The following is a 27241-nucleotide window of genomic DNA, read 5'->3' as shown; positions in this document are numbered from 1 at the left end:
TTGAAATAAATCCAAAAGTTTATTTCCAACGAGTACACAGACCAAGTGGGATGGGGATGCGCTACACCACGACTGGCTTTCGCCTGCAACCACCCCCTCCCCAAAATCCTGCTGCTGGCAGGGTGGCAAAGCATGGACAGACTTGCCACCAGCAATCTCTGCAGACAATAAAAGTCCTTTTTCCAGTACTCCAGATATTTTTTCTTGAAAAGCCTGGGGGTAGTGGAATGTTGTGTGAGACCAGGCTGGAAATCCAGCACGGGGATGGAGGGGTGGTTGGGATTTTTGTTGTGAGGAGGGGAAACAACCTTGGCAGGCGATCTCTGCTTGGCTGGCAAAGGCAGATCTGTGTGAATAGAAATACTGGGGTGAAATACCTGGCAGCACACCAAGGGCAACACCACGGCCAACAGAAAATCAGGCCCGGCAACATAAAACACCTTCGATGAGTAGTTTGGGTTACTTCAAAATCTCCCCCTCCCCGCTCCCCTGTATTCATGCAGGTTTATTTCGTCGTCTAAGTTATCAAGAACTCGAGTTGTAAAAGAGGCAAGTCGTTTAAAAAAATTGTTACAAACCACTTTTATGGCAGCGTTTGAGAAGGGGGGGTGGGAGCCCCGGGTCAGAGCGGCTGCGCTGCACTCTCTGTGACAATAAATCAGATTCAAAAGAAAAGGCAAAACCCAGGATGGGGTTTTTACATCTCTGCCTGGTAACACCAAGAGTGAAACCAGCTGCAGAGCAAACCACTTCATCCACCCTTCATCCTAAAGCTACGGGAGCTGTAGTAAAAAGATCAAAAATTGGGGGAATTGGGGGGTGGCTGGGACCATCTCGTGGCTTATAAACATTCCCAGATGCCAAAAGTTTGGAGTCCAGTGTGAGAAGAGCTGGCCTTCTCCGTAGAAGAACTAGAAAAAGAGTATGAAAAGGTAGAAAAACCGAAAAGCACTTTTTTACGGGCTAGAAAGAGTCACCAAAAGGTACCTAAAGACTTTTGCCCTCCCGGATCCACAGGGATTTTTAAGCTCACACCTGATTCAGAACTGGTTCAGCGGGGTCACCGCAGACCCCCAAACCCCTTTGTGACACCCAGCTCATTTTGTACCTAAATCCCCACATTATGATTCCCAAAGGGATGATTCCCAAAGTTTCCCAGGAGGACAGATGAGTGGGGAAAGCCAGGAGTTGCTAGACCAGCCACATCCACATAAGTATGGACCCAAGGAGGAGCCCAAAAAGGTGGCGTGCGTCCCCCGAGAGCTGGGAGCGGATGAAGAAGGCCTGGGAATAACTCCCCAGCCTGGCCCGGAGCCCAGGCCATGTGTAAACAGGGAATCAGGCACCTCTGTGAAGGGGCGGCCCCACGGCTCCCAGGGCTGCTCCCCTGGCCCTTCCCAAGGCGGTGAGGGGGCAGCGGGAATGGGAGAGGCGGTGGGTGAAGGAAGGGGCAGAAGTGTCCCACCACGAAGCAGCATCCTGCCATGGAGCAGCATCCCATTGTGGGGCAGCATCCCATTGTGGGGCAGCATCCCACCATGGAGCAGCATCCCATGGAGGAGCAGCATTCCATGGTGGAGCAGCATCCCATTGTGGGGCAGCATCCCACCATGGAGCTGTATCTCACCATGGAGCAGCATCCTGCCATGGAGCTGTATCCCATTTTGGGGCAGCATCCCACTGTGGGGCAGCATCCCACCATGGAGCTGTATCCCACCATGGAGCAGCATCCCGTGGAGGAGCATCCCATTGTGGAGCAGCATTCCATGGTGGAGCAGCATCCCACAATGGAGCTGAATCCTACAGTGGGGCTGTATCCCACCATGGAGCAGCATCCCGTGGAGGAGCATCCCATTGTGGAGCAGCATTCCATGGTGGAGCAGCATCCCACAATGGAGCTGAATCCTACAGTGGGGCTGTATCCCACCATGGAGCAGCATCCCATAGCGGAGCAGCATCCCACAATGGAGCTGAATCCTACAGTGGGGCTGTATCCCACCATGGAGCAGCATCCCATAGCGGAGCAGCATCCCATGGTGGGACAGCATTCCATGGTGGAGCAGCATCCCCTCGTGGGGCAGTATCCCACTGCAGGGCAGTGTCCCACCATGGAGCAGCATCCCAGTATGGAGCACTATCCCAGTATGGGGCAGCATCCCACCAAAGGGCAGCATTCCATGGTGGAGCAGCATCCCACCACAGAGCAGAATCCCACCACGGAGCAGCATCCCATGGTGGGACAGCATCCCATGGTGGGACAGCATCCCATGGTGGAGCAGCATCCCACCATGGAGCTGTATCCTACAGTGGGGCTGTATCCCACCATGGAGCAGCATCCCATAGTGGAGCAGCATCCCATGGTGGGACAGCATTCCATGGTGGAGCAGCATCCCACCACGGAGCAGAATCCCACCACAAAGCAGCATCCCAGCACTGAACAACATCCCAGCAACATTCCAGACCAGCCCCAAGGGAAGGAAGTGCTGCCAGGAACCGGGAAAAGAGCAGGACCAAGCGAGGAGGGCAGAGGCACAGAGGTGTAGGAGAAAGGAAAGACCCGGAAAGAAGTGGTCGGCTTTGATTTTCGGATTTCTGGCTCGCCCTGCAGCCGGGCTGGCACCTGCCCTGTGGCAGGAGGTATTTCAGGCACGTCTAAGGCATCTCAGGAGCTCTCTTTGCTTTCAGAATTGCCTCTGTTCCCTCCCTACGGCTTCTTCCACCAGCACGTGGTGCCAAACGCGAGAAAAGAAAAGTCTGGAGCGGATGAACGGAATCAAACTCTCATGCACTACCACTGAATGTCATCACAGGGGTATGGAGCACCAAGCACGACACAGGAACCACTTTTACTTGCAGAACCAAAGCTAACCATAGAGAGAATGGTAAAAAGTGGGGTTTGCTGAGTTGCCAGCACGTGGGGGACAGGCAGGAGCTGCCGGTGTCCCCTCGGCCCCCCCTGCTACGCTACAGCCAGAAATGAAAAAGCACAAGACCAAACACTGAGTTAACAGCACGGCCACCTCACCTGTCGCTATATATCTGACAACTTAAACCAAAAATATTAGCTTGGAAAGGAACCAACAACGTCATTCCAAGAAGGTTATACACATCCTTAGCAGTTAACTTTGCTCAGCACAACTCTGGTGCTTCAAATACGGAACAATCAAACAATTTTGTGAGCAGAAAAGTGACACGGATTTATTCTTTACATGGGTTTGGGGTTTGGGGTTTTTTTTTTTGTTGTTTTGTTTTGTTTTGTTTTGTTTTTCTCTTTCTAGGCAACTCTACAGACTTCAGATCTTTTGCCTCGCAATGCAGATCATCTGATTCCCCCAAAGGTGGCCAGGTTCTTTAAACATGCACATCTCTGTAGCTTCCAGGCCGTGTTTTTTACTTATTTTTGTTTAAATTCTGCGGACCAGCAGGTCGTCCCCATTCCTAAAAACTCTACATCAGTGTTCAGGGTGGCCTGAGTGCCCGTCAGGCTCCTCCAGGGTTTACAGGATCACGCAGAAGAACTTCTTCTCTCTAAAGGGGTTTTCTGAGGCCGGGACGGGGGTCAATAGAGGGTCCTCCTTGGCGTGGGCTTCGCAGTACGCCATCAGGTCTGCTGCTGCTTTGGACACCTGGAAAAGGAGGAGCCCTGTGTTAGGGACAGGACATGGCACCTGGAGAGGTGCCACCAGCAGGGAAGAGCTGGCAGCATCCCTGGGCAGGGAACCACAGATCTGAGGCAAGAACCCGACCGACGCCGTGGCAGCACATCCCTGCTGGGGCTGGTTCTTCACCTCTGGGCTCTGAGCTGCTCTGTCAGCCCATATTCTCATTCCCAGCCTTCCCAGCCTTCTCCCCATCCCCATCCTTCACCTGACAAGGACCGACTCGAGCATCCCTGCTGGCTCTCTCACGCATCCCTTGGCAGGAACATCCACAGCAGCATTTCCTGCCCTCAGCCACCAACCTTGCTCTTTATTCCAGACATGGCAGCAGCTCCCAAACCACCAGAGCTCATCCCAGCCCTGGAGCACTTCTCCCCCTGGATTTAAGCTCTTAGCAAGGAGCTCAGATGCCTTGCGGACAGTCACTCCTTCCCACCACCCAGCGGGGCTCCAGGTGATGCTTCCAGCTGCCTCTCACCCCTGGCAGTGTCCAAGGCCAGGCTGGACGGGGCTTGGAGCAGCCTGGGCTAGTGGAAGGTGTCTCTGCCCATGGCAGGGGGTTGGAACAAGGTGGCCTTTAAGGTCCCTTCCAACCCAAACCATTCCTGGATTCTATGATTCCATGGGTGAGCATCTCCCTCTGTTCAGCCAGGGCCATCAGGATCACTTGGAAGAGCATCCTCCACAAACACCACCTGGCTCCACATCCCAGCTCCTGCCACGAGCTTTGGGCAGCAGCCAGGACCTCCCAGCATTCCCACAGGCAGCTCCCAAGAATCCCTACCTTTATCCTGTCAATGTTGGCCTCCATCTTCAGCTGCTCCACCAGCTTGCGGGCTTGCGCTATGCTAGCAGTGTTGTTGCTAGCCATGGGCAGGCCAGGAGCGCTCCCGGGACGGGCTGCGGGCAGGAACACACCGGGATCAGCTGCTGGGCTGCTCCCAGCCCTGCAAGCCCCCAAAGGATGGGTTGGGGTTGCACGTGTGGAGTGTTAGAGCCGCTGGAATGACGGGGTGAGGGACACAGTGCCAGTGGTGCCATCGTCCCCAGAGCAGGGATGCCCCTTAGGTGACAGTGGCACTGTCCAGAGCCCAGCCTGCAGCAGCAGGACTCCAGCTGAGCTGTGCTTTGGTGTTTGCTGTTCCATGAAAACCTGTGGCAGCAACAGAAATCAGGGAACAGGCTCCTCCAGCAGCCCGAGCTGCCGTGCCAGGCTCATTCCCTGCCCATCATCCAGCCCGTGCCGGTGCCCAGTGTGTGTCCCTGTGCCTCGCTTTGTCCCTGCTGCCAGTTTGCACATTGAGATGCTAAACAGGATGCTGGAGTTTCCTGTTTCTCGAGATTTCTACCCCAGGCAGGCAGGGGATGCTCATTAAGGCCACGCCGGGCTGGATCCCGGATGTTTTTCCGGCACCTTCTCCCAGCAGTGAGCTCTGGCAGAGGCAGCAGAGTCCCAGCATCCAGCTCCTCCAGCAGCAAGGCTTTTCCAGCAGTGCTCCTGCCTGGCTGGGGCTGCCTGCCAGCTCCAAAAAGGGGGTTTTGCGGGATGTCCTGCAATAGCGGGATACAGCGAGACCCCTGGGCGATGGGACAAGCCCTAAAATAAGGGAATTGTGGTGTTTTAAGGAAAAGCTGAGGGCTCAAGTTCATCTTTTGGGATTTAGAGGGTTTGGAGAGAGAGGGGTTTATCGAAGAAATCACCGTGGCACTGGTGCCTGTGCTGGGAGAACGAATCACGCCAGGGCCAGCCGCGGTTTGAGGACGAGGAGGGGAGCACAAGGAGGGGTTAATTTTTACCAGAAGCCGATCTCTCCGGTGATTTGTGCCTCTAAGGGAAGCTCTGCTCCTCTTGGCCCTTCACTGCCTACAAATAAAGAGAACAGAAAATGGGGCTCGGCTCCATGGGATCATCACTCACGGCACCAGGGACCCCAGAAGTCCCTCGCAGACGCCGGGTGCCGCACCCCGGGTTCCTTCCGTGTGTCCCTCACCCTGTGCCGTGCAAGCCCAGCCCCCCAGTGACATTTTTTGTTTGCATTCAGCGAGGTTTTCAGCACAGGAAGAGGTTTCAGTCAGCGGGCAAGTAGCCCAGGGCTGCTGGCAGCCCCGGCAGCCGAGCGGGCTGGAGGATGCACAGGGACAGGGCAGGGACTTAACTCTGTCTGGGGCACAGAGCTCGTGCTGGGGTGGAAGGAGCATCCCCTGGGGAATGCTGCCAAAATCCTCCAGCCCAGCTCCCAGTGCCAGCCCGAGCTCCTGGCTGGATGTGCTCCCCCCAGGCCCAGCTCCGTGCCATTGCTGGAGGTTCTGCTCAGCCCCTGCGTTGTTTCTGGGTGGGTTTATCTCATCTCTCCCATATTTTATTTTTTTGGGGGGGGGGCTGGAGAAGGGTTTGAGCAGCAGAGTGCATCCCTCCTGCTTTTCCTTTTCCCTGCAAAGCCATGGAGTGTGCCGTGGCTCTGGCACAGCAGCTGGGAAAGCTGGGGCAGGTTCAACCAAGATGCTGCTGCTGCTGCATGGTTTGGGTGCCACAGAGACTTTCCTAAGGCAGCAAATGCCATCCTGGTGGAATTCTCATCCCTGGAAGTGCTCCAAAAGATGTGTGGATGTGGCATCTGGGGATGTGGGTAATGGTGGGCTTGGCAGCGCTGGGGGAATGGCTGGACTTGATCTTCCAGGGCTTTTCCAACCTAAACGATTCCGTGTTGTGCCCTTCCATACAAAGGACCTGCTCCAGTGGCAGGGAATCGCTTCAGGGACTTCAGTCACTCCATGTTTAGGATCTGTGGGAGCAGGGAGGACTGCTGAGATCATCTGCATGGCTCTTACAGCCCTGCTCCTTTAAATAATTCTCTATATCCAACCCTGCTGCCACCCTCCTATGAGGAAACCCTCCCTTGCTCTTAAGGCATCCAGCCCTAGGGGCACTAAAATGAGGAAAACAGCCCCAAAAATAAGGTGAGGGAAGGGTGGGAGGGGTCACCTATGAGCACAGGCCTGCTAGGACAATGCTGGGGACTCTGGGGCAACTCAGCCACCTCAGAGGAGCCTCCCAGGAGCCACCACACCCTCGGCCGCACCTCTCTGCAGGTGCTTCAAGCAGAAACGAGAACCAGTCTGGGGCCAGGGATGGTTTTAGAGCATTTCCACCCCTGGGGAAACCTGGGGCGTTTCCTCCACCGTGGATAACAAAAAAGCAGCAGGTGACACTTCAAAGTGAGCTCGTGAAGGTCCCGCCCTGGAAAACAGCCCTGCAGCAGCAGCAGGGCAGCCACAAAGGCAGCTTTTAAATCCCAAAGTCAGGAGACCCCACTGTGCCCCCGGGAAGGTGTGGGACCGCCAGGAGTAAACACAGACTCCTATGGGTTTTTTGTTTGGATTGGATTTATCACAGAGGGATGGAATGGGTTGGGTTGGAAGGGACCTTAAATCCCATCTCATTCCACCCATGCCATGGGCAGGGCCACCTTCCACTGTCCCAGGTGGCTCCAAGCCCCGTCCAACCTGGCCTTGGGCACTGCCAGGGATCCAGGGGCAGCCACAGCTTCTCTGGGCACCCTGTGCCAGGGCCTCCCCACCCTCCCAGGGAACAATTCCTTCCCAATCTCCCATCCATCCCTGCCCTGTGGCAGTGGGAAGTCATTCCCTGTGTCCTGTCACTCCAGGCCCTCATCCAAAGTCCCTCTCCAGCTTTTTTGCATCCCTTTAAACGAATTCCCCCCTTTCCACACACGTAAATAACCCACGGCCCCTCTGCACAGCAGACACATATCCAAACAAGCTGGCAAGATCCCGAGCTGCAATTACAGTGCAGAGCCCAAACGAGACAATATCTGTGTCCTGGCTGTGTTAAACATCATTAGCATGAACATAATGAGAAAGGACTCATTAACCTGTGGGCTCCAAGGCAGGAATCCCATTATCCAGACACTGCACGTGCCATTAAGTGAGGGAAATAAGGCGCTGTCTGAATTCCCTTGGGAATGCCATAAAACTCCTTCCCGGGTGTGAGAGCAGCCCTGTGGTAACGGGAAGACCAGGAAATATTGGGAAGCACGTTGGTTTCAGCTTCATGCTTGGGATTTTGCTGGCTGGGGCCAGGAGCTGAGCTCTGATGGAGGGGACCTGCTGATTAATTGGGATAATGCTGGCACAGCTCCCTCAGTGACCTGTATCCAAGTGCTGCCATCACTCCACCATCCTGGGAATGCCCAGATTCCCCAAATGGGGTCCGGCAGGCTCTCTGCATCCATCACATCTCCAACCCTGGCTCTGCAACTTCCCATCCCTGTGCCTGCCCAGGGAGGGATGTCACTGCCAGGAAATACAATGCCTGGAAAATCAACTTCCCTCTAAATGCCACGCTCAAATATTTTGGCATTTTTCCTCGGATCTGAGGATACTTTCTGGGGTGGTGTTTGGTTGACTGCAATGAGTAAAGAGGAACCAGGGGTTGAAGGAGAGGAGGATGCTCCAGCAGCTCAGCTGGGCTTAAATCTCTTCCCTGGGAGGGTGGTGAGGCCCTGGCACAGGTTTCCCAGAAAAGCTGAGCCTGGAAGTGTCCAAGGCCAGGCTGGGCGGGGCTTGGAGCAACCTGGGATAGTGGAAGGTGTCCCTGCCCATGGCAGAGTGTTGGAATGAGATGGGTTTTAAGGTCCCTTCCAACCCAAACCATTCCATGATTCCATGAAAAACGCTGGCAATAAATGTCTGGGCACGGCAGTTTTGCTGCTGATTTTTCCCAGATGGTCCCTAAGCTCCAAAAAAACCACCTCATTTGTTGCTGTCTGCTGAATGAAGAGCCTTTGATACATTTGGATGACATTTTCCTCTGTCACCCAGCCCAAACAGGCACCAAAAATCGGGATTTAGGTGGGCAAACAGCGAGGCACATCCTAGATCCCTGATGCAGCTGTGTCCGCTCATTCCAGCTTTGCCAAAATCTTCATCTTTCACCCGTGATGTGGAGCAACAAATGTGGATGTGGAGCAGCTTGATGGGATGAGATCGGGGTTTAAAGTGCTCTGAGCTAAAAGCCACCATTACTCTGGGCCAAGGGACAAGCAGCCCTCCTCCACCTGGATTCCTGGATGCATTCCCACACCAAATGGCACATCCAACCCAAAAAAAGCCACCGCAAAAGGAGCATTTCTTGATGCTGAGCCCTCCTGCTAAGCTGCCATCCCATTCTCCCCTCCCAGCCTGGGCTCCTGTGGGGCTCTGGCACCCCAGAGCTGCCAGCTCTGCTTGCAGGAGTAATTAAGCTTCGTTTGCCAGCTCCTCGTCAGCACCAGCTGCTGCCTGCTTTGCACAGAGCTGAGCTGAGAGGCTCTGGAGCAGAGAGGATCCTGGAATCTGGGTGCCTTGTACTGGATCCATCACCAGCTCCGGCTCTCAGCCCATGGAATCAGAGCTTAAGCACCTCCTTGAGGTTCTTCTCCTCTTTTAGTTGAGTTTTAGCTCAGGGTCTGTGTGGGTGGGGATTGGAATTCTCCTGAATGTTGAAAAAAATGGTATTTCCCCTGGATCCCTGGAAGTGTCCGAGGCCAGGTTGGACAATGGGGCTTGGAGCAGTCTGGGACAGTGGAAGGTGTCCCTGCCCATGGCTGGGGTGGAAAAAGATGAACTTTGAGATTGCTTCCAACCCAAACCATCCCACAATGTTATGATTTTAAGGGTGATTAATTAGTGCAATTACCCTAAACTGGCACTGCCATTGCAGAAAGGGTCTCTCAAAGCACATTTTGCACTGGGTTGGGCCTGTCACTGTCCAAAGGCAGCACTGACCCTGGGAAGCATCCCTGGAAAGCACTTCCTGACACTCCTGGAAGTGCAGACAGGCACTCAGTGAGATCTCATGGCTGTCACGAGACACCTCCTGCATCTCTCGAGGCCTGAGGCCTTTGCCCACCCAGCTGTGGTCCTTCCCACTTTTAAACCTGTGCAACACATCCTCTCCTGCCAGCTGGAATTGGAATAGGCAGGAAGAGGCACTGGAATTGTCAGTCCTGGAGGGATTTAAAATCCATGTGGATGTGGCACTCAGGGATGTGGGCCAGTGGTGGCCTTGGCAGAGCTGGGGGAATGATCTTAGAGGGCTTTTCCAACCTGAATGATTCCAGGATTCAATTTTCCATGCTTTTTTCACCTCCCAGCCAGCTTTTTCTCTGCTTTCCAGAAAACCCTTCTCTCCCCTCTGAACCAAAAGGAAAAGCAGGAATGAAACAGAAAGTGCTGACATTGGCCAGGCTGAAACCTCTCCGTTCCCTCACCGCAAAGACCGAAAGCAGCAGCACCCACCCCGAAATCAGCTCCTTTTTGGGGTGAAAGCAGAAACCTCCCTGCTCCTTGGTTTCAGAAAGAGTCACATTTTTCAACCCTGATGCACCAGCATTTTCCACTCAGTTATAGCAAAGTGGGGGCATCCCACTGGGACAGCCAGGATTCTGGGGAGAGCAGGGATCAGGTTTGTTCCTACCAGGCAGGCATCACCCAGGAGGGAGGTTGGTTCGGAAAAGGGGTGGGTTTTTTTGGACAGAAAAGGGGCTCACTGCATTCTCACTGCAGGCTCTCCCAAAAACTGCCTTTTCCTCCTCAAAACCAGCCAGGATGCAGCATCCAGAAGGGAGAACTGGGAATGCTGCCGGTCACCGTCCGGCTGGAGCGTGGGAATCCTTCGTGAGGGGCTGGATGGCTTTGCCAGGCATCTTGTGGCTTTTGCTAAAAGCCATGGCTAAAAATAGGCAGCTCAGCTGCAAAAAAAATTGCTAAATATACCCAGAAAAGTACAAAAATACAACAGGCAAAATAGAAAATAGCAGAGCCGTGTTTTCCAGGGGGTGGGAGATGGGATGGTCCCACCGATCCCAACGGGAGTTACAGATCTGACTGGGGAAGGAGCCTTAAAACACCCAAATTCCAAATGTTTCACTCTTTCCTTAATGGTCTGAGCTCGGTTTGTGCCTGTGGGCTTCCCTGGGGCAAAGCACCTTAATCCTGAGCGGTGATTCCAGCCACAGCTCCCAGCCCCTCTCCACAGGGATTTTATTCCCTTTCCCAGCCAGTTTTTTATCCCGGATATCCAATACGGTATTTAAATCCCTGGGAAGCAGCCTGCAGGTCGGAGACGCGCCGGCAGATAAATAAATAAATAAATGAATGAATTCAAAGACGACGGAGTGGAGAAACGAGCCTGTTTCCATGGAAACGGCTTCATTATCCCAGCAGCATCCGATCCCTCCTGCCAAACGGGAGAGGTGGGATGGGCGCCCGGTTCAGTCCCAGTTATTGATCCCAGAATGGTTTGGCTTGGAAGAGACCTTAAACCTCACCCAGTGCCACCCCCTGCCATGGGCAGGGACACCTCCCACTGTCCCAGGCTGCGCCAAGCCCCGATGTCCAACCTGGCATTTCCAAGGATGGGAATTATCAAGGCAAGGCAAAGCACTGGAATTGGCTCTGCAGAGAGCCTGGCTCGGGATGTGCCCTTCACCCACCTCGCGTGCCAGAGCTGACCACGACCGCAGCCCAGATGGAGTCAGGAGGCTCCAGCCTCACATTCCCGGTCTGTCCCTTCTCCCTGGAGCAGCCCCTGCCCCGTGGGCATCGCGTGCAGTGGGAACCTCAGCTGTTTGTTTTCTCTCAGGCCCCTAACGGCTCAAACCGAGACAAACAGGAACCATCCTCCACTTCCTTCTTTTGTTTTTTAGGGTTTTTATGGTTTTTTTATAAAGATTGTTCAGGTGAAGGAGCAGCAGCTTGGGACATCTGCTCCAGTCCCTCCCTCATTCTCTGGGACATCTGCTCCGGTCCCTCCTGCCACCATTCCTACAAGATGTTGGCTCTCTCCATCCCAGTACCACAGGGAGGGAGCACAGACCTGCTCCAGAGTTGGAAAAAGGGTCCAAAACCATGGGAATGCCACTAGGGATACACTGATAGCTGAGCAAGCCCCCAGCCTGCTCCAGGGTTGTTGTTTGGGGGAAAACCCTGGGAAAAAGTGTTGGTGCACAAGGGATAATCCCAGTGGTGGGAGCAGATCAGGCTCTGGGTGTGCCCTGCCCTTGGCCAAATACTGGGGAATAAGGATGCCCAAATTCTGAGGAATAAGAATTCCCAAATACCAAGGAGTACAAATGCCCACACAGAGGGCAAATAAGGAATTCCCAGATACCTGGGGAATAATGCTGCCCAAAGACCAAGGAATAAGGATGCCCACATCGAGGGGAAGAAGGATTCCCAGATAATTGGGGAATAAGGATGTCCAAATACTGAGGAATAAGGATGCCCAGACACTGGAGAATTCAGGGATACCCAAACACTGAGGAATAAGGATATCCAAATATCAGGGAATAAGGATGCCCAGATACTGAAAGATGAGAAAGCCCATACAGAGGGAAATAAGGATTCCCAGATATTTGGGGAATAAGGATGCCCAAATACTGGTGGAACAAGGATGTCCACATTTTGAGGAATAAGAATGTTCAAATAGTGAAGGATAAGGATGTCCAAATCCTGAGGAATAAGGATGTCCAAATACTGAGGAATAAGGCTGCCCAAATATCAGGGAATAACAATGCCCAGATACTGGAAAATAAAGATGCCCAAATACTGGGTGGAAGAAGGATGTCCAAATTTTGAGGGATAAGGATGCCCAAATACCAGAGAATAGGGATGCCCAAATCCTGGGGAATAAGGCTGCTCAAATACCAAGGAACAAGAATGCCCAAATACTGGGGAATTCAGGGATACCCAAAAGTTGAGGAGAAAGGATGCCCATACAGAGGGAAATAAGGATGCCAAAACAGTGGGGAATAAGGATGCCCAAATACCAGGGAATAAGAATATCCAAATCCTGAGGAATAAGGATTCCCAGATACTTGGGCAATAAGGATGCCCAAATACTGGGGAATAAGGATTCCCAGATACCTGGGAAATAAGGATTCCCAGATATTTGGGCAATAAGGATGCCCAGATATCTGGGCAATAAGGATGCCCAAATACCAGGGAATAAGGATATCCAAATCCTGAGGAATAAGGATTCCCAGATACCTGGGGAATAAGGATGCCCAAATACCGGGGAATAAGGATTCCCAGATACCTGGGAAATAAGGATTCCCAGATATTTGGGCAATAAGGATGCCCAGATATCTGGGCAATAAGGATGCCCAAATACCAGGGAATAAGGATATCCAAATCCTGAGGAATAAGGATTCCCAGATACCTGGGGAATAAGGATGCCCAAATACCGGGGAATAAGGATGCCCAAATACCAGGGAATAAGGATTCCCAGATACCAGGGAGTAAGGATTCCCAGATACCTGGGCAATAAGGATGCCCAAATACCAGGGAATAAGGATGCCCAAATACCTGGGCAATAAGGATGCCCAGATACCTGGGCAATAAGGATGCCCAAATACTGGGAGCAAGGCTGGCATCTCCTCCTGCTGTGACACAGAAGGGAAGGGGCCCGGGCTGTCACTCGCTGTGACACCCCAGCAGGGACAGAGCAGGGCACACATCCTGTCACGCCATCCCCAGCTCCAACCCCGTGCTCTGCACCAGGGCTCAGCCCTGCCACAGCTGCACTTCACAGAAAATGAAAATGCTTTAAGGTTTAATGGCTTTTTTTGGGGGGAGGTTGGGTTTTTAAGGTTTAATAAAACATTAAACAACACCCAGAGGCCACTGGGAGACTGGAGGCTGCTGCAGCACAGGAGTGGAGGAGAGGAGAGCACACGGCTTTGGAAATTCTCTGAAATCCATGGATGGATCGGAGTATCTCCTGCACACAGATCATGGAATTCCAGACGGATTTGGGTTGGAAGAAGCCTTAAAGTTCATCCCATTCCACCCCTGCCAAGGGCAGGGACACCTTCCACTGTTCCAAGTTACTCATCCAGCCTGGCGTTGAACATTTCCAGGGTTTGGGCATCCACAGCTTCTCTGGGCAACCTGTGCCAGGGCCTCACCACCCTCCCAGTCAGGAATTTCTTCCTTATCTGCTCATCCAGCTCTGAACTCCTGACCCTTAATTAAGGGAAGCAGCCAAGACCTATTATTTCATGTTAATTAACAGATCCAGTCTTGGGTTTCAGTTTTTAACATCCCGCTCTTAAGTATTGGCCAGGGTCGAGATCAAGATCTTGATGGGAAGATGGGAAATGAGGATTGGAAGGGAAGGGAAGATGAAGAGAGAGCTGCAAATGGAGCTGTTTCTCCCAGCAGCACATTTCCAAGAGGATTTGGAAAGGGACAAACCCACCCCAAGCCTCACATGAATCACCCCGAATTCAAGGCTGGGGAATGGTTCAGCTCCATGATCTCAGGGGTCTTTTCCGGCCTAAATGGTTCCATGATTTACCAATCCCTGCTCGTTGGCGTGAGGATACAGCCACCCCAGAGGAACTGGGACAAGACATTGCCCTGATTTGGCTAAAAAATCCTATTTTTAGGGGGCAACCTCCACAGGGAATGGGAAGGAGAATGTGGATTTTCATGCCAGGTTGCTGGGCCCACCCCTCTGCAAGGCAGTTTTCAGCTCAAATAAACCCCCAAATCCCTTTTTTTTTTTTTTTTTTTTTTTTTTGGCTAGAGCCTCACCTTTTTTTCCCCAAAAAACCTCCTGCAGCAGGCAAAGTCTCGGGCTGCAGAAATCCTCGTGATGAGAAATCATCCTCGGATGATTTCACCCCCATCAAACCTTTATTAGAATTTTATTTTAAGTAACACTCGCAGGGAGCCCAGTGACCCTTTGCAGCCGCTGGGAATCACCCAGTGAGTTACATCAGCAGAGAAACAACCCCGTTCAGCAGCCCCATTAGTTTGAGCCCCCCCCCAGGAATTACCTGAGACTGCTTTAATTAGGTATCCAGCGTGCAAAAGAATTAATTAATTGGTGAGAAGCACCTGAACCACATTACTCATAAGGCTCTATTTCGAGCTTCAAATACAGCAAACAGGCCGCAGCCCAGCTGAGAGGGTGGAGAGAATTCCCAGGGCTGCTGCCTGGTGTTCCTCTTCCCATCCTTACCACGGAAGGAGCAAGGCTGGGAATTTTTTTTTACCTTTTTTTTTTGGTATTCGTTTTCCTTCCATCCTTGGAAGTGTCCAGGGCCAGGTCAGATGGGGCTTGGAGCAACCTGGTCTATTGATTTTTCTTCTTTAACCCCATCCCTGGAAGTGTTTAGGATCTTGTTGGACAGGGCTTGGAGCAACCTGGTCTATTGATTTTCCTTCTTTATCCCCACCCCTGGAAGTGTCCAAGGCCAGGCTGGACGGGGTTTGGAGCTACCTGGGATAGTGGGAATTGTCCCTGCCCATGGCAGAGGTGGGACTGGATGATTTCCAGGTCTCCTCCAACCCAAACCATTCAGGGATTCTGTTTCTTTTCCAGGTTTTTCACAGCATCCAGAGCTGGTGCCTTTAGAGCCACTACTCCAACAGTGGCTGCGCCACACGGAGATGGGAGTTCTGTGATAATTTTGGGGGATTTGGTGTGTTTTAGGCGTGGGTTGTGGGGTAAAAACCCCGTTGTCTTGGGGCTGTGAGGGTTTCGCATCCCTGAGACAGCCGTGAAGTGAGTGAAGCATCTGCTGAGGGCCACATCCCAATGTGCAGGTGGAGGCTCCACATGGAACGGGGGAGGGTTTAGCAGATTTCTGAGGGGAAAAAAAAAAAAGAGGGAAAAGAAAAAGAGAGGAAAAAAGGGTATGAAAGGAGGGGGAAAAAAGAGAAATAAAAAGAGAGAAAAAAAGGGAAAAAAAGGAGGAAATAAGAGGGGAAAAAAGAAAAGATAAAAGAAAGGAGAAAAAAAGAGGAAAAAATTCCCTGTGTATTCTGTATTTCCGCAACCCAGAATTTTGAAAAGGAATTTACTGTGGCTTGTGCTGGCTCTGACATTTCACAGCCTGGCAAAGCTGAAGCTGTGAGAGGGGGTGCTCCACAGGGATGAGGGCAGGAATGCAGGCAGGGATGCAAACAAGGAAAAGGCCAGGGATGCAGGCAGAAACAGAGGCAGGGATGCAGGAACTGGAGCAGGCAGGGATGCAGGAACTGGTGCAGGCAGGGATGTGGGCACGGATGTGGACAAGATCTGGGCAAGGATGTGAGCAGGATGTGGGCAGGGATGCACACAGGGATGTGTGTGGGGATCTGGACAGGGATCTGGGCAGGGATGGAAGCAAGAATGAGGGCAGGGATGCAGGCAGGGATGGAGAAAGGGCTGTAGACAGGGATACAGGGATGTGGGCAGGGCTTCAGGAAGGGATACAGGAAGGGATGCAGGAAGGGATGTGAACAGGGATCCAGACTGGGATACAGGAAGGGATGTGAACAGGGATCCAGACTGGGATGCAGGAAGGGATGTGAACAGGGATCCAGACTGGGATGCAGGAAGGGATGTGAACAGGGATCCAGACTGGGATACAGGAAGGGATGTGAATAGGGATCCAGACTGGGATGCAGGTAGAGATCTGGGCAGGGATGTGAGCAGGAATACAGGCAGGGATGCAGGAAGGGATGCGAGCAGGGATCTGGGCAAGGATGGAGAAAGGGCTGTACACAGGGACACAGGGATGTGGGCGGGGATCCAGGCAAGGATGCAGGCAGGGACGCAGGTGTGGATCGGGGCAGGGATGCAGGCAGGGCTGGAGCCCTGGCAGAGCTCAAACCGGGTTAGCTGGGCGGGCAGGCAGAAGTAGGTTGTCGGTGCTGCCGCTCCCCCTCGGTCGCCGCGCTGACCCATATTATCCCAATTAAATTTAACTCCCTGCCCCGCTGCTGCCTCCTTTTCCCCTGTGCCCTGCTGCATTCCGGGCTAAAGTAGGCCCTGCTACGGAGGCAGTGAGTACACCTGGGCCCTTCCCGCGGAATGAGGAGAGGAGGGCACGGCCGGCGTGGCAGAACTGGGACAGGGACGTGGCGCGGGGCCGAGAGGCAGCAGCAGCAGCAGCAGCGTGTGCTCAGCAGCTTCCTTCTGCTCCAGGCCTGACCCACCTACATTTTCCCTGACCACACTGCTCCTGCAAAACAACAGAATTGGCTTTTCCCTCCCCAGCTGCGCCCTCGGAGCCTTTCCGTCCTCACCCACCCTCATTGCTTACTGACCTCCACACATAACATCTCAGCTTTCCTACAGAGCCCTGAATCCCTGAACCAGCCTGTTTTCCCCTTAAAACACTGGCAGAACATCCCTGCCACGCTTCCTGCTGAGTCAAGGGCCTTGCTTTTCCCACCATCCCGGCTGTGGAATGACACATGCTCAGCACAGCCCAGGATTACGCGGGCGGCAGGAGAAGCCGCCAGCCTGGGCGGTGGTTTTACACTTACACGGCAAAAAAGAATAAAGGATGAAAAACTGGAAGCCCGAGGAAGGCTGCAAAGCCTGGATTAAGCAGCACAAGACAGCTGGATTCCCTCCCTTCCCATGCACGGATCCCTCATGTGCCAGAGATCAACCCATGCCGTGGCCTCACGTGCTTCATTTATCCCCCTCCGTGTCCGCTCCCAGAGGTTTGATCCTTCTGGAATCACTGCCTTTGCCACCACGAGCTGCCTTCCCGAGGATAAACACCTTCCCCTGCCTACCTGCTGCTGGGAAAACCTCAGCTCCAGTGGATTCCTGTATGTTTCCTGAGCTGTAAAAGCACTGGAAGCAGCTGCTCTTTGTGGGCTCTCAGTTCCAGGGAGGATGTAGGAGCAGCGTGGATTCAAAACCAGCCTAACTTTTCCATCATTCAACAGAAGCACTTACACAGGGCTTAGATTTTGGGCTTAAAAAATAATAATCAGCGCCTCCCTTATTTGCTGCTTATGCCTCTTCTTAAGCCTGGCTTGCTGCATTAAAATAATCTTTTTATTCCCTTCATTCCCTGTTTTTGTTCACGGTGTGGAGGGAGGAAGGAGGAGGGAGAGTCCCCCCCCGCTGCCACTGGCATTAAGTGGGGAGTGAGGGAAGCACCGGGGGTGGATACAAATCCCTGAGCAAGGATGTGAGGCTGAGCAATTCTATTAAACCAGCTGATAAATAATGCAGGGATTTTGATGGGGCCGGCCCTGCCGGCGCCACACAAACACCTCCACGTCTCCAGGATATTCAAAAATCCAAGGGATGCAGCACAGGCAGGCTTCAAGAATTGAACCCAAAGCCTTTCCCAACAACTGAAGCTGTCCCAGGGTCACACTGGAGCTCTGTCCCCACCAGGCCCTTGCCTCTTCCCAAGGTTCTACACAAAGCCATGGAATCCACCAGGCCTGGTCCATGTGCAGCGTTTCCCAGGGTGGGAAAGCTCTGCTTGGGCACTTCCCAGCAGGATCAGAGCTGCTCTGGCAGCAGCCACAGGCCTGGAGATTAATTAGAAGAGGTTCAGATAGGCTGTGATCCCCCAGCTACAGACCCCAAACTGCTGCAGACCCAGCAAGGGGGGTAGGAAGTCCTTGAGAAGGCACTCAGAGACATGGAGAAGACCTGGAGCATGGAGAAGACCTGGCCATGTTCCTGCAGGACATCCTGGGGACACCTGGACCCCCATGGACTCATTTGATGGCCATGGGGACAGCTCTGATCTGCCCTGAGTGGTGGGTGAGAGCAGAGATTCCTTCCCAATCTCCCATCCAGCCCTGCCCTCTGCCACTGGGAAGCCATTCCCTGTGTCCTGTCCCTCCATCCCTTGTCCCCAGTCCCTCTCCAGCTCTCCTGGAGCCCCTTTAGGCCCTGCAAGGGGCTCGGAGCTCTCCCTGGAGCCTTCTCTTCTCCAGGTGAGCACCCCCAGCTCTCCCAGCCTGGCTCCAGAGCAGAGGGGCTCCAACCCTTGGAGCAGCTCTGTGGCCTCCTCTGGACTTGTTCTGGGCACTGGGAATTTTTCCTGTCCTCAGGAGACTCAGCCCAAGCCCCGCCTGTTTCTCCCAAGGTTTATGTGCAGAGGACCTTTGGCTGCAGACATAACAAAGCTGGAACGATGACAAATGTCACAGGTGGAGACACGCTGGCACTGCCCTGGTGTCTCCTGGTGACAGCGGGATTGTGGAGACATTTTTCTGGCACTCCTGACTCTCAACACCTTCTTCATTCTCCTTCCTTCCCTTCCGTGCATCTGCTCCAAAGGAAAACCAAAGGCTCCAAAGGGGAATCAAATCAACGCTGAGCATCTCACATCTGCTGACAGCTGGTGCTTCCTTACCCAAAATGACCCCAAAACTCCTCCAAACCCACGCCTCCTGCACAGCAAGTCACGGCTTCAGGGAGGATTTTAAGACAACTGAAGCCTGAAGAATCCCTTCAACTTCCTTCCAGCATCCCTTCAGAATTCACAGCCTCAGGCTGTGACTCGTGGACACCTGGCAGCGCTCCCTGTGCCATCCCAGGGGATGCTGCAACAGGTGAAATATTCCTGAACTTCATCCAGCTCCTGGTCTCTGCTCTGGGACACAGCTCGGATGGGAACAAGAGGGAAAACAGGGCTCCTCCACATCCCTGCAGAGGGACACTCTGCCTGTCCCCAGGGAGCCGTGTGGGTCCCACCACGATGGTGGCTTTTCCCTGGCTGCAGGGGCTCAGCACCACGTCTGTTCCTTGGCAAAGGAACCGGGAAAACAAATTATTAACAGGGAATTGGCAAAAACGGCACAGGAATTTCAGGCACTGCCCAGGGTGGAGTCCCCACCCCTGGAGGGATTTAAAAGCCGTGTGGATGTGACACTTGGGGGCAGGCTTGGCAGTGCTGGAGGAATGGTTGGACTTGAAGATCTTAGAGGGCTTTTCCAGCCTAAGCAATTCCATGATTCTAAGCCAGAGGTTTCCCAGTATAGCAGGGCTGACATGAGACCCCACAGCACCCGACCGACCAGGCCATAATGACCATAATGATCATAATGACCATAATGAGCATATGAACCCACCCCGGCAGTGCCACCGTTTTCCTGGAGGTGCCAGCCTTGGGAACACTGGGGCTCCAGGCAGGTGCAGGAGGAGACAGAGCAGGGGGATTCTCAGCACTGATTTTCTCTGGAAGCTGCCAGAAGCAGGTTTGTGTCTCTGCACAGAGGGGCTGGTGGTGGCACAGGGCACCGATGTCCCCATGGCACCGATATCCCTGCGGTCCCCGCTGCAGCTGCTGGCTCTGCCTGCAGGGATGGGCACAGGCAGCTGGAAGGCACAGGAAAAGCAGGAAGCAGCCAGGCTTTGGAGCAGGGATTTATCCCCCTGGACAGGGGATGCTGTAGGCAGCAGCAGGAAGGATGCTGAGCAGCCTGGTGGCACCAGCAACGCCGAGGAGTTTGCAGTGGGAATATCCCATGCTCTGCCAGGGATTTTTCCCTTCTGGAGGGATCTCCAGGAAGGAGCACGGATCCCTGATGAGCTCCAAGGCTCGGGCAAGGCTGCCCCTTCCCACACAGATCCCTCTTGCAGCTGCCCATCCAGGACCTCTCCAGCCAGGAAAGCTGTTCCTAGGGATGGACAGAGCCAGCTTTCCTTCCCAAATCCCTCGGGAGAGCAGGTGAGGGCAGGAAGATAAACCTGTTACACTGAGACACCAGCCCAGCGAAAGGAGCTCATCCAGCGGCTCCGGGTGTCCAGCTGTGCCAGGAGCAGCACTTTGGGAAGCACAGCAGCACCCCTGGAATAACCAACCCACAGCTCAGCTGGCTCGGGGATGCTGCATGAGAGCATCACCCACACCTGAGAACTCCAACCATGATCCAGCAGCACCTGGAGCTTCCCTTGGATGAACTAATTAACCCGGGTTCTAACGAGGATGACGATGCCAGACAATGGGGGAAGGAAACTGCCAAGTGAAAAGCCAGGGAAGGACGAGATAAGGTGAAAACGAATTGTGTTTGGGAGGATAAGCAGGTGCTGGTGCAGCTGCTTCCCAGGAATTATCCAGCTGCAAGGTGCTGATTTTTCAGAGCTTGGTCCAATGCCATTTCGGGAGGGATTTTTATTCCCAGTGGTCCTGTTGGTGCTTGGAGTCCAGCATTCCCGCACGAGATGCAGGAGATGAGCGGTTTTAGACTCCAGCCTCAGCACGGCTGTGTCCTCGCCCATCCCAGATGGTCTTTTAGATCCCTTCCAACCCCAGCCACCCCGTGATTCCCTCATTCCCTGATCCTGCATCAAGCGCCGGCGATTCCCTTGCACATCTCTAATCGAAGGCATCATTAATTAATCAATCAATCAATCACTGGCCTGACCCAACATCCACGCCCGACCAACACCGTCCCAGCCACTCTGGAGGGGATTTGGAGCAATCCTGATTTCTCCACGGAGCCAAATCCGTGTTCTCCTAGCAGCTGGATCCTGTCCTTCCCTGTCTCTCCATGGAGCTCGTGCCAAACGTGTGCAGAGAGCCGGGAGCCACAGCCCCTGTCCCTGCAGCCATCCCGAGCTTCAGGACCAGGACACCCCCCGGCCATTCCCTCCGGGATTTTGGGTGGACAAGGCTGCTCCAAAGGAAGAGGTTTTGGGCGGTTTGCACCATGCATGTGGCACCCAGAAGGAAAAATGCACATGGAAAGCTGTGCTGGGAGTGAGCAGGGAATAAAACTGGGGAAGGGCAAGCACAAAAATTCCCTGGTTAATGGACCTCATCCTGTTCCGTGGAATGAGGTTCCACCTCCCACTGCCTTTGCCCCCATCCCTCCTCCCCAAGAGGGGCTGAGCCCAGAGAGGGAGAACAACGAGAAAAGAGCCTGAAAAGCAAGAAAAACTGAAAATCCAACCTAATCACTCTGCTCGTTCCTCCCGCTCCCGTGCTGGCTGTGAACACACACGGACACATCCCGCGTTCCCATCCCGCGTTCCCATCCCGCTCCGGGCACAGGAGTGAGATCCTTGGACAAGTCACGCTGAGAACTGATGCCACTCGTGCCTAAAATGGTGTTTTCCCGAGATAAACCCCTTATTCCCAACCCGAAACGGGGCGATCCAGAGGGAGGGAACAGTCCCGTGGTCCCGGGAGGCACCACACGCGTCCCGGGCTGGAGCATCCCGGCTGGGATGCGCGGGATGGAGCGGGACAGCCGCCCCTGGGCAGCACTTTTTGGGGACGGGGGGGTCCGTGGGGCTCCAGCACCGTCTCTCCAGCCCTAATTACTGTGGGGACAGCCGGCATCAGCGCCTGCCTGTCCTCCTTCGGTGACTCACCGGGATTCAGCGGGAGAAGCAGCGCCCCAGCCACCACCGTGCCCCTGGAATTCCAGCGGGAGCATCCGCGGGGCTGCCAGGTGGGACGGCACTGCCCATCCCGACAAAGTTGCCTTTTTATTGCATTTTCCACTTGGCACGGGGTGGCAAAGCAGCAGGCGGGCTTGGGGATTAATAATAATAATAATAATTATTATTAATAATAATAATAATAATACAGCTTCTTCGCCGGCTCGCAGCCATCATCAATCCATGGGAATCCCACCGGGATTGCCTGCTCCTGGCCTTGAGAACCCCCATGCCAGGAAGCAGCCTCAGTTATCATCTCCTCCAGATCCAAAATGTGCCCCACGAGGCCACCACCAGCTCATGGCTGCGAGGAGAAAACCCCCCGAGATCCTTCGTGCTGGTGTATTATCCACTGGCAGCCGAGCTGGCAGCTCCCAGGGAATCTGGGAGAGAGGATGGGCACATGTGGGCACCGTGTGAGGACCACAGGTCCTCCCCAGCTGGGAATATCCCATTTTGGAGGCGAGGCTGCCTCCAGTCGTTATCCAGGTGATGCCGAACTCGCGTTCCAGGTGAGCAGCCGGCAGCACGTTGCATCAAGCAGCATCCCTGCCTCCTCCTGCAAGGCTGGAAATGCCGGAAAAAAGCCCCAAAACTGGTGCCAAGGAGCAGCTGGGGCGATGCCCGGCCTTGGAGGGCCAACACAGGAGCTGGGGTGGGATGGGGCTGAGCCACATCCCTGAATCCCACGGCACAGGGTGAGAAAAGCTCCATTAGAACCCCGGGAGCACCTCCAAACCTCCTCCTGGAGAAAGGCTTGGCCCCAGGGCTTTCCTGGCAATAATTAATTGAGTCATATTTCAATCCAGCCAGCGGCCATATGGTAGGAAAGAGGATTAAAATCGCATGCTCCAGTTGCATCCAGGGAAATCCAGTTATGAGGAAAAATCCTCAGTGCCTGGCTCCAGCCTGCTGCCAGGCTGCTGTCATCCATCCACACGGCCCCAGCCCCTTTTCCAGGATCCCTTTTCCAGGAGTGAGGAGCGCGGGATCGCTGGTGAGGAGATGGATCGTGGGCAATTCAGGGGGGAAGGGGGAAATAGGGACAGAAATAATTGATGGAACCTGCAGCAGCAGGAGCAGCGGTGGCAGATCATTGCTGCTCCGAGCCACTGCCCTCTGGGTACCGTGCTCGAAGTTCATTAGGAACTCATTAGCAATTGATTAATGAGGGGGCATCGCTGTGCGCCAAGATTCTCCTTAAATATAAATCATTTTCCACCAAGGAGGCGAGAATCATGGGATCACAGAGGTTCGGGTTGGAAGGGAGCTTAAAGCCCATCCCGTTCCGTGCCATCCACACCTTCCACCATCCCAGGCTGCTCCAAGCCCCGTCCAACCTGGCCTGGAGCAATTCCAGGGATTTGGGGCAGCCACAGCTTCTCTGGGCACCCTGTGCCAGGGCCTCCCCTCCCTCACAGCCAGGAATTTCCTCCTAATATCTATTCCAAATCTTCCCTCTGGCAGCTTTTTGCTGGATTCCCCTCCCACTGGGGCAAGCGAGCCCTGGACCAGTTTTCCTTGAGCTCATCTTCCCGGCGATTTTCCCGGGAATCCTTCACCCAAAGCACTGCTGGGAAAAATACGGATTTTGGCAGAAACGCTGGGAGAGGGACAGTGCTGTAAGGGATAGCAGGACGGATGCCCTTCCACCTGCGTGGACATCACCCCAAATCCCTCCAAGCCAGGCTGGGGCTGATCGCAGCTGAGGCTGCTGCGGGGATTTGGGGTTGGGAAAGTCTCCCTGCTCCTTCCTTCCCGTGATTAAAAAAAAAAAATCGGGAAAGAAAGAACACTACGCCTCATTCATCCACGGAGAAAGCCTTGCCTGTGATGGCAAATCAGTTGATTAAGGAGGATCAAACCCTCTAAATCCAACCTTTGTTGGGAGACTGAACTCCCTGTACAAGGCACCTTCCCGGCTCCCGGGGGCTGGGACCCCCGCGCCCCCATCGCCCCCCGAGACTGTGGGGTCCCCGTGGGGTCGGAGCATGCTGCGATTGGCTCCCTGCGGGATTTGGGGGGATTTTCTGCCGATTTAGGAGCGGCTCGGTCCCCACGGGGGTCAGTGACAGCGAGTGGCGGGGGTGGGGACCGCCCTGCCCAGCCCCACCGTGCGCCGGTGCGGGCAGTGCCAGCCCTCCCAGTGCTCCCAGTGCTCCCAGTGCCCCCAGCCCCGCTCCCCCCTGTGCCCGGCGGTACCTGGAAGCGGGCGGCGGTGCCCCGGTCCCCGCGGGGCGGGCGGCGGCGGGACGGACGGACGGATGGAGGGATGGATGGACGGACGCTGGGATGGATGGATGGGTGGAGGGAAGGATGGAGGAAGCGATGGAGGAAGGGATGGAGGAGGGAGGGCCGGAGGGATGCGGCCGCAGGAGGAGGAGGAGGGTGGTCAGCAGCAGCCCCGAGCGGCGAGTCCCCACCCAGCTTTGTCTGCGCTCATCCCGCTGCCTACAGGAAGCGGCTCAGCCCCGACTTCCTCCTCCTCCTCCTCTTCTCCTCCTCCTCCTCCTCCTCCTCCTCCTCTCCTCCTCCTCCTGCTCTCCTCTGCGATCCCCGGGTTGTGCGGATCGCTTTTGCCCAGACCCCTCTGCCTCCTCCCCTGCCCCGCACCCCGCGCCAGCCCCTCTCCGTGGCTCTGCTCATCTCCTGTCCCTTATATCGCCCCTTGTCCCTCGTCCGCCCCATTCACGCCCCGACCCTGCACCCCACACACGCTACGTGCCAACCCCACAACCCACACAGCCACCCGCTGTACCCCCATCCTGCACCCCACACCCGTCTGCGCCCACATTTCCTACACCCAGCCCCCCCCGCACCCCATACACACCCCCTGCACCCATCACACCCCCTGAACTGTCCCTGAACCCAAGATACACCCCCCTGCACCCATCACACCCCCTGAACCCCATATGTGCCCCCCTGAACGAATCACACCCCCTGCACCCCCCCTGCACCCATCACACCCCCTGAACCCCACATATCCCCCCCCGAACCATCCCACCCCTAAACCACCCCTGTACCCCATCACACCCCCTGAACCCCACACACCCATCCCTGCACCCACAGCCCCCCTGAACCCATCCCTGCCCCCTCTCACCCCCTACACCACTCCAAGCACCCCATGCCTTGATCCCTCCATGTCACCCAAGCCCCCCAAAACCCTGGATCCCTCCCATCCCTTCCCTCACCGACAGCCCCCATCCCTCTGGCACACCCAGACCCCTCCCTGTCCCTCAAACCCTTCCTCACTCAAAAGCTCCCATTTAGGGCCCAGCTCAGGGGAGGATCACTCAGTATTTTATATTTTCTTTTCCATCAATTTGAGCCCACACCGCAGTTTGAGGGATTCCAGGTGGAAGACTTTGGAGGGAGCTGATGGGTTTTTTATAAGGCGGCTTTTCCTTTTCCTCCACCTGCCCCAGCTCAGCTGTGTCCTCATGGAAATCCTTCCCTGGGAGGGTGGGCAGGCCCTGGCACAGGGTGCCCAGAGAAGCTGGGGCTGCCCCTGGATCCCTGGCAGTGTCCAAGGCCAGGTTGGACGGGGCTTGGAGCAGCCTGGGACAGTGGGAGGTGTCCCTGCCCATAGCAGAGGTGGAATGGGATGGGCTTGAAGCTCCCTTCCAACCCAAACCATCCTGGAATCCCATGATTTATAAGAAAAGAAGTTCCTGTGTCCCCCAGGCAGGGCTGGGGCGGGGGGCACAGCGGAGCTGGGGAGGGGCGCAGCCCCCAGAGCAGCGCTGCCAGCGCCCACAGCAGCAGCAGCAGCACCGCGGGATGCAGCTCCCTTTGGGAACATCCCAAAAGGGTGACATCGGGAGCCCCCCGGGGCCGCAGCGGGGGACACGGGGGCTGTGTGTCACCCCTCCCCCGGCCAGGCTCCGCAGGGTCCTGGCAGAGCCGCGCTGGCTGCTACGGTCCGGGTTTCCCCTCGCGTTTCCACAGCAACACCCGCTGACTGATTTCCTTCGATGACTGATTTCCTCCGCTGCCCTGCACAGCCTGGCACAGCATCCCGACATCCCAAAAACGCACCCAGAGCTGCCCCTGGAGCGCTGGCACCCGCCTGGGACGCCCCTGACACCCAGCATGGAGCTGGCAGGGTCCCCCCCCAGCCCTGCACAGTGACCCCGGCACGGCGCAGGGCACCCGCGTTAATTAAAAGTGTTGCATCCAGGGATCATTTCAGGGTGCCAAAAAATCCCTAAAAAGCCACCAGCACACGGGGGATTTTTGTGATTCTCACCAATTAGTCCCTGCTGCCTCACTGGGGTGGTGCTGATGGGCACGTCCAGCCGTGATTGTTTTGGGAGGGGCTGATAAGAAGAGGGTGCAGAGCCAGGCACCCACCCCTGCTTAACAGCAGGAGAAAGCAGCTCCCGTTTGGATCTGGTCAAGAAATTAATTAATAAATTAAGGATGCCACTGCAACATTTCCCTTTTTGCAGTCGGCTCCACGAAAGTGACATTTGCCCGTGGTCACTCCATAAACCCAAAGTCTCCAACTTCTCCGGCCGCCCCGGAATAGTGAGGGGAGCTGCAAAATTCGGAAATGAAGCGACTGGAGAAGAGATGGCCCCAGGGCAGCCTTTGAGTCAGGCATGGAGCGGTAAGGCAGAGCAGCAGGAGGGCTGCCAGCAGCAGGGAGCATCCCAGAGAAAAGGCCAGCGTGGGTGCCTGGGGACACGCCGGGATGGGAACTCGAGGACCTTTCCCTCCCCTGGGGACCTCCCCCGTGCTGAGATGAAGCAGGAATGGAAGTCAAGTCATCAGAGGGAGGGGGATTCATTAAATTCGTTCCCATTTAGCCTTTCCTAAGCACAGCCCGCGGGGAGGGGAGAGCTCCCTCCTCCTCCTCACCCCCGCCAGCCAGGGCTGGCCGGTGCAACAAACCCTTCCCCATCTGGTTTGAGGAAAATTCCGGGGTTTTATAGGGCAGGGATGAAATCTGGAGGCTATAGTTAGCAGCAGACAATGCAGCCCCCCTCCCAGAAGTGGCTCATGGCCTCGTGCTCCTCCCTCCTGCCCCGAAAATGTTGCATCTTAGCAGAAATCAGCAATTAGGGCCCCAGACCTGCGGATGGTCAGCGCCCGCCTCGCCGGGGCCAAGGGATATTTATAGAGGACAAAGGGAATTTGCTGGGAACATGCAATTATTTCTGGAGCCTGTGGAAAAGGCACTGGATGCTCCTGGCACTGTGGATGCTGAAGGTGCCAGGGGAGGGGGGCAGTGGGGCATTCCTGAGGGGCACAGCCCCACATCTCCATCCCCGTCCCTCTCCCAGGGGGTTTGGAAGAGGGATGGATGGAGAGCAGGCAGCATCCAGGGCTGCTCCAGGCTCCTGGGCCCCAGCCTTAAACTGGG

General features: G+C 55.1%; 2 protein-coding genes across 13 annotated transcripts; both read right to left on the bottom strand.

The window, feature by feature from the left end:
* On the bottom strand, positions 1-2461 carry LOC116445565. 11 transcript variants are annotated; one of them, XM_032112268.1, is made up of 3 exons: positions 1759-2461; positions 1677-1707; positions 1-1622 (listed from the first exon to the last, which is right to left on the bottom strand). In XM_032112268.1, exons 1-3 carry the CDS (start codon positions 2442-2444, stop codon positions 1122-1124), a joined length of 1218 nt encoding a protein of 405 aa, XP_031968159.1. In that variant the 5' UTR covers positions 2445-2461; the 3' UTR covers positions 1-1121. The 11 variants fall into 11 exon arrangements, with proteins under 11 accessions (XP_031968159.1, XP_031968166.1, XP_031968153.1 ...); XM_032112275.1 differs by having other exon boundaries at positions 1677-1706; positions 2044-2461; XM_032112262.1 differs by having other exon boundaries at positions 1-1538; positions 1575-2461.
* Positions 2462-3209: 748 nt separating this feature from the next.
* GNG2 (G protein subunit gamma 2) lies at positions 3210-24361 on the bottom strand. Of its 2 annotated transcripts, none has more exons than XM_032112276.1 (4): positions 24076-24361; positions 5457-5523; positions 4444-4559; positions 3210-3626 (listed from the first exon to the last, which is right to left on the bottom strand). In XM_032112276.1, exons 3-4 carry the CDS (start codon positions 4528-4530, stop codon positions 3498-3500), a joined length of 216 nt encoding a protein of 71 aa, XP_031968167.1. In that variant the 5' UTR covers positions 4531-4559; positions 5457-5523; positions 24076-24361; the 3' UTR covers positions 3210-3497. The 2 variants fall into 2 exon arrangements, with proteins under 2 accessions (XP_031968167.1, XP_031968168.1); XM_032112277.1 differs by lacking the exon at positions 24076-24361 and adding an exon at positions 6350-6442.
* Positions 24362-27241: the final 2880 nt, after the last annotated feature.

Source organism: Corvus moneduloides, chromosome 6, assembly GCF_009650955.1.
Source record: "Corvus moneduloides isolate bCorMon1 chromosome 6, bCorMon1.pri, whole genome shotgun sequence".
NCBI lineage: Eukaryota > Metazoa > Chordata > Aves > Passeriformes > Corvidae > Corvus > Corvus moneduloides.
This window is presented reverse-complemented; position numbering and strand designations above follow the sequence as displayed.

Coding starts and splice junctions, on each gene's coding strand:
- LOC116445565 (XM_032112262.1), bottom strand. CDS start 2,444: ATGTTGTTCAGTGCTGGGATGCTGCTTTGTGGTGGGATTCTGCTCCGT. Junction 1,539..1,574: donor ACAATGGGATGCTGCTCCAC/CATGGAATGCTG, acceptor ATGCTGCTCCAT/GGTGGGATGCTGCCCCACAA.
- GNG2 (XM_032112276.1), bottom strand. CDS start 4,530: ATGGCTAGCAACAACACTGCTAGCATAGCGCAAGCCCGCAAGCTGGTG. Junction 3,627..4,443: donor CCAACATTGACAGGATAAAG/GTAGGGATTCTT, acceptor CTCCTTTTCCAG/GTGTCCAAAGCAGCAGCAGA.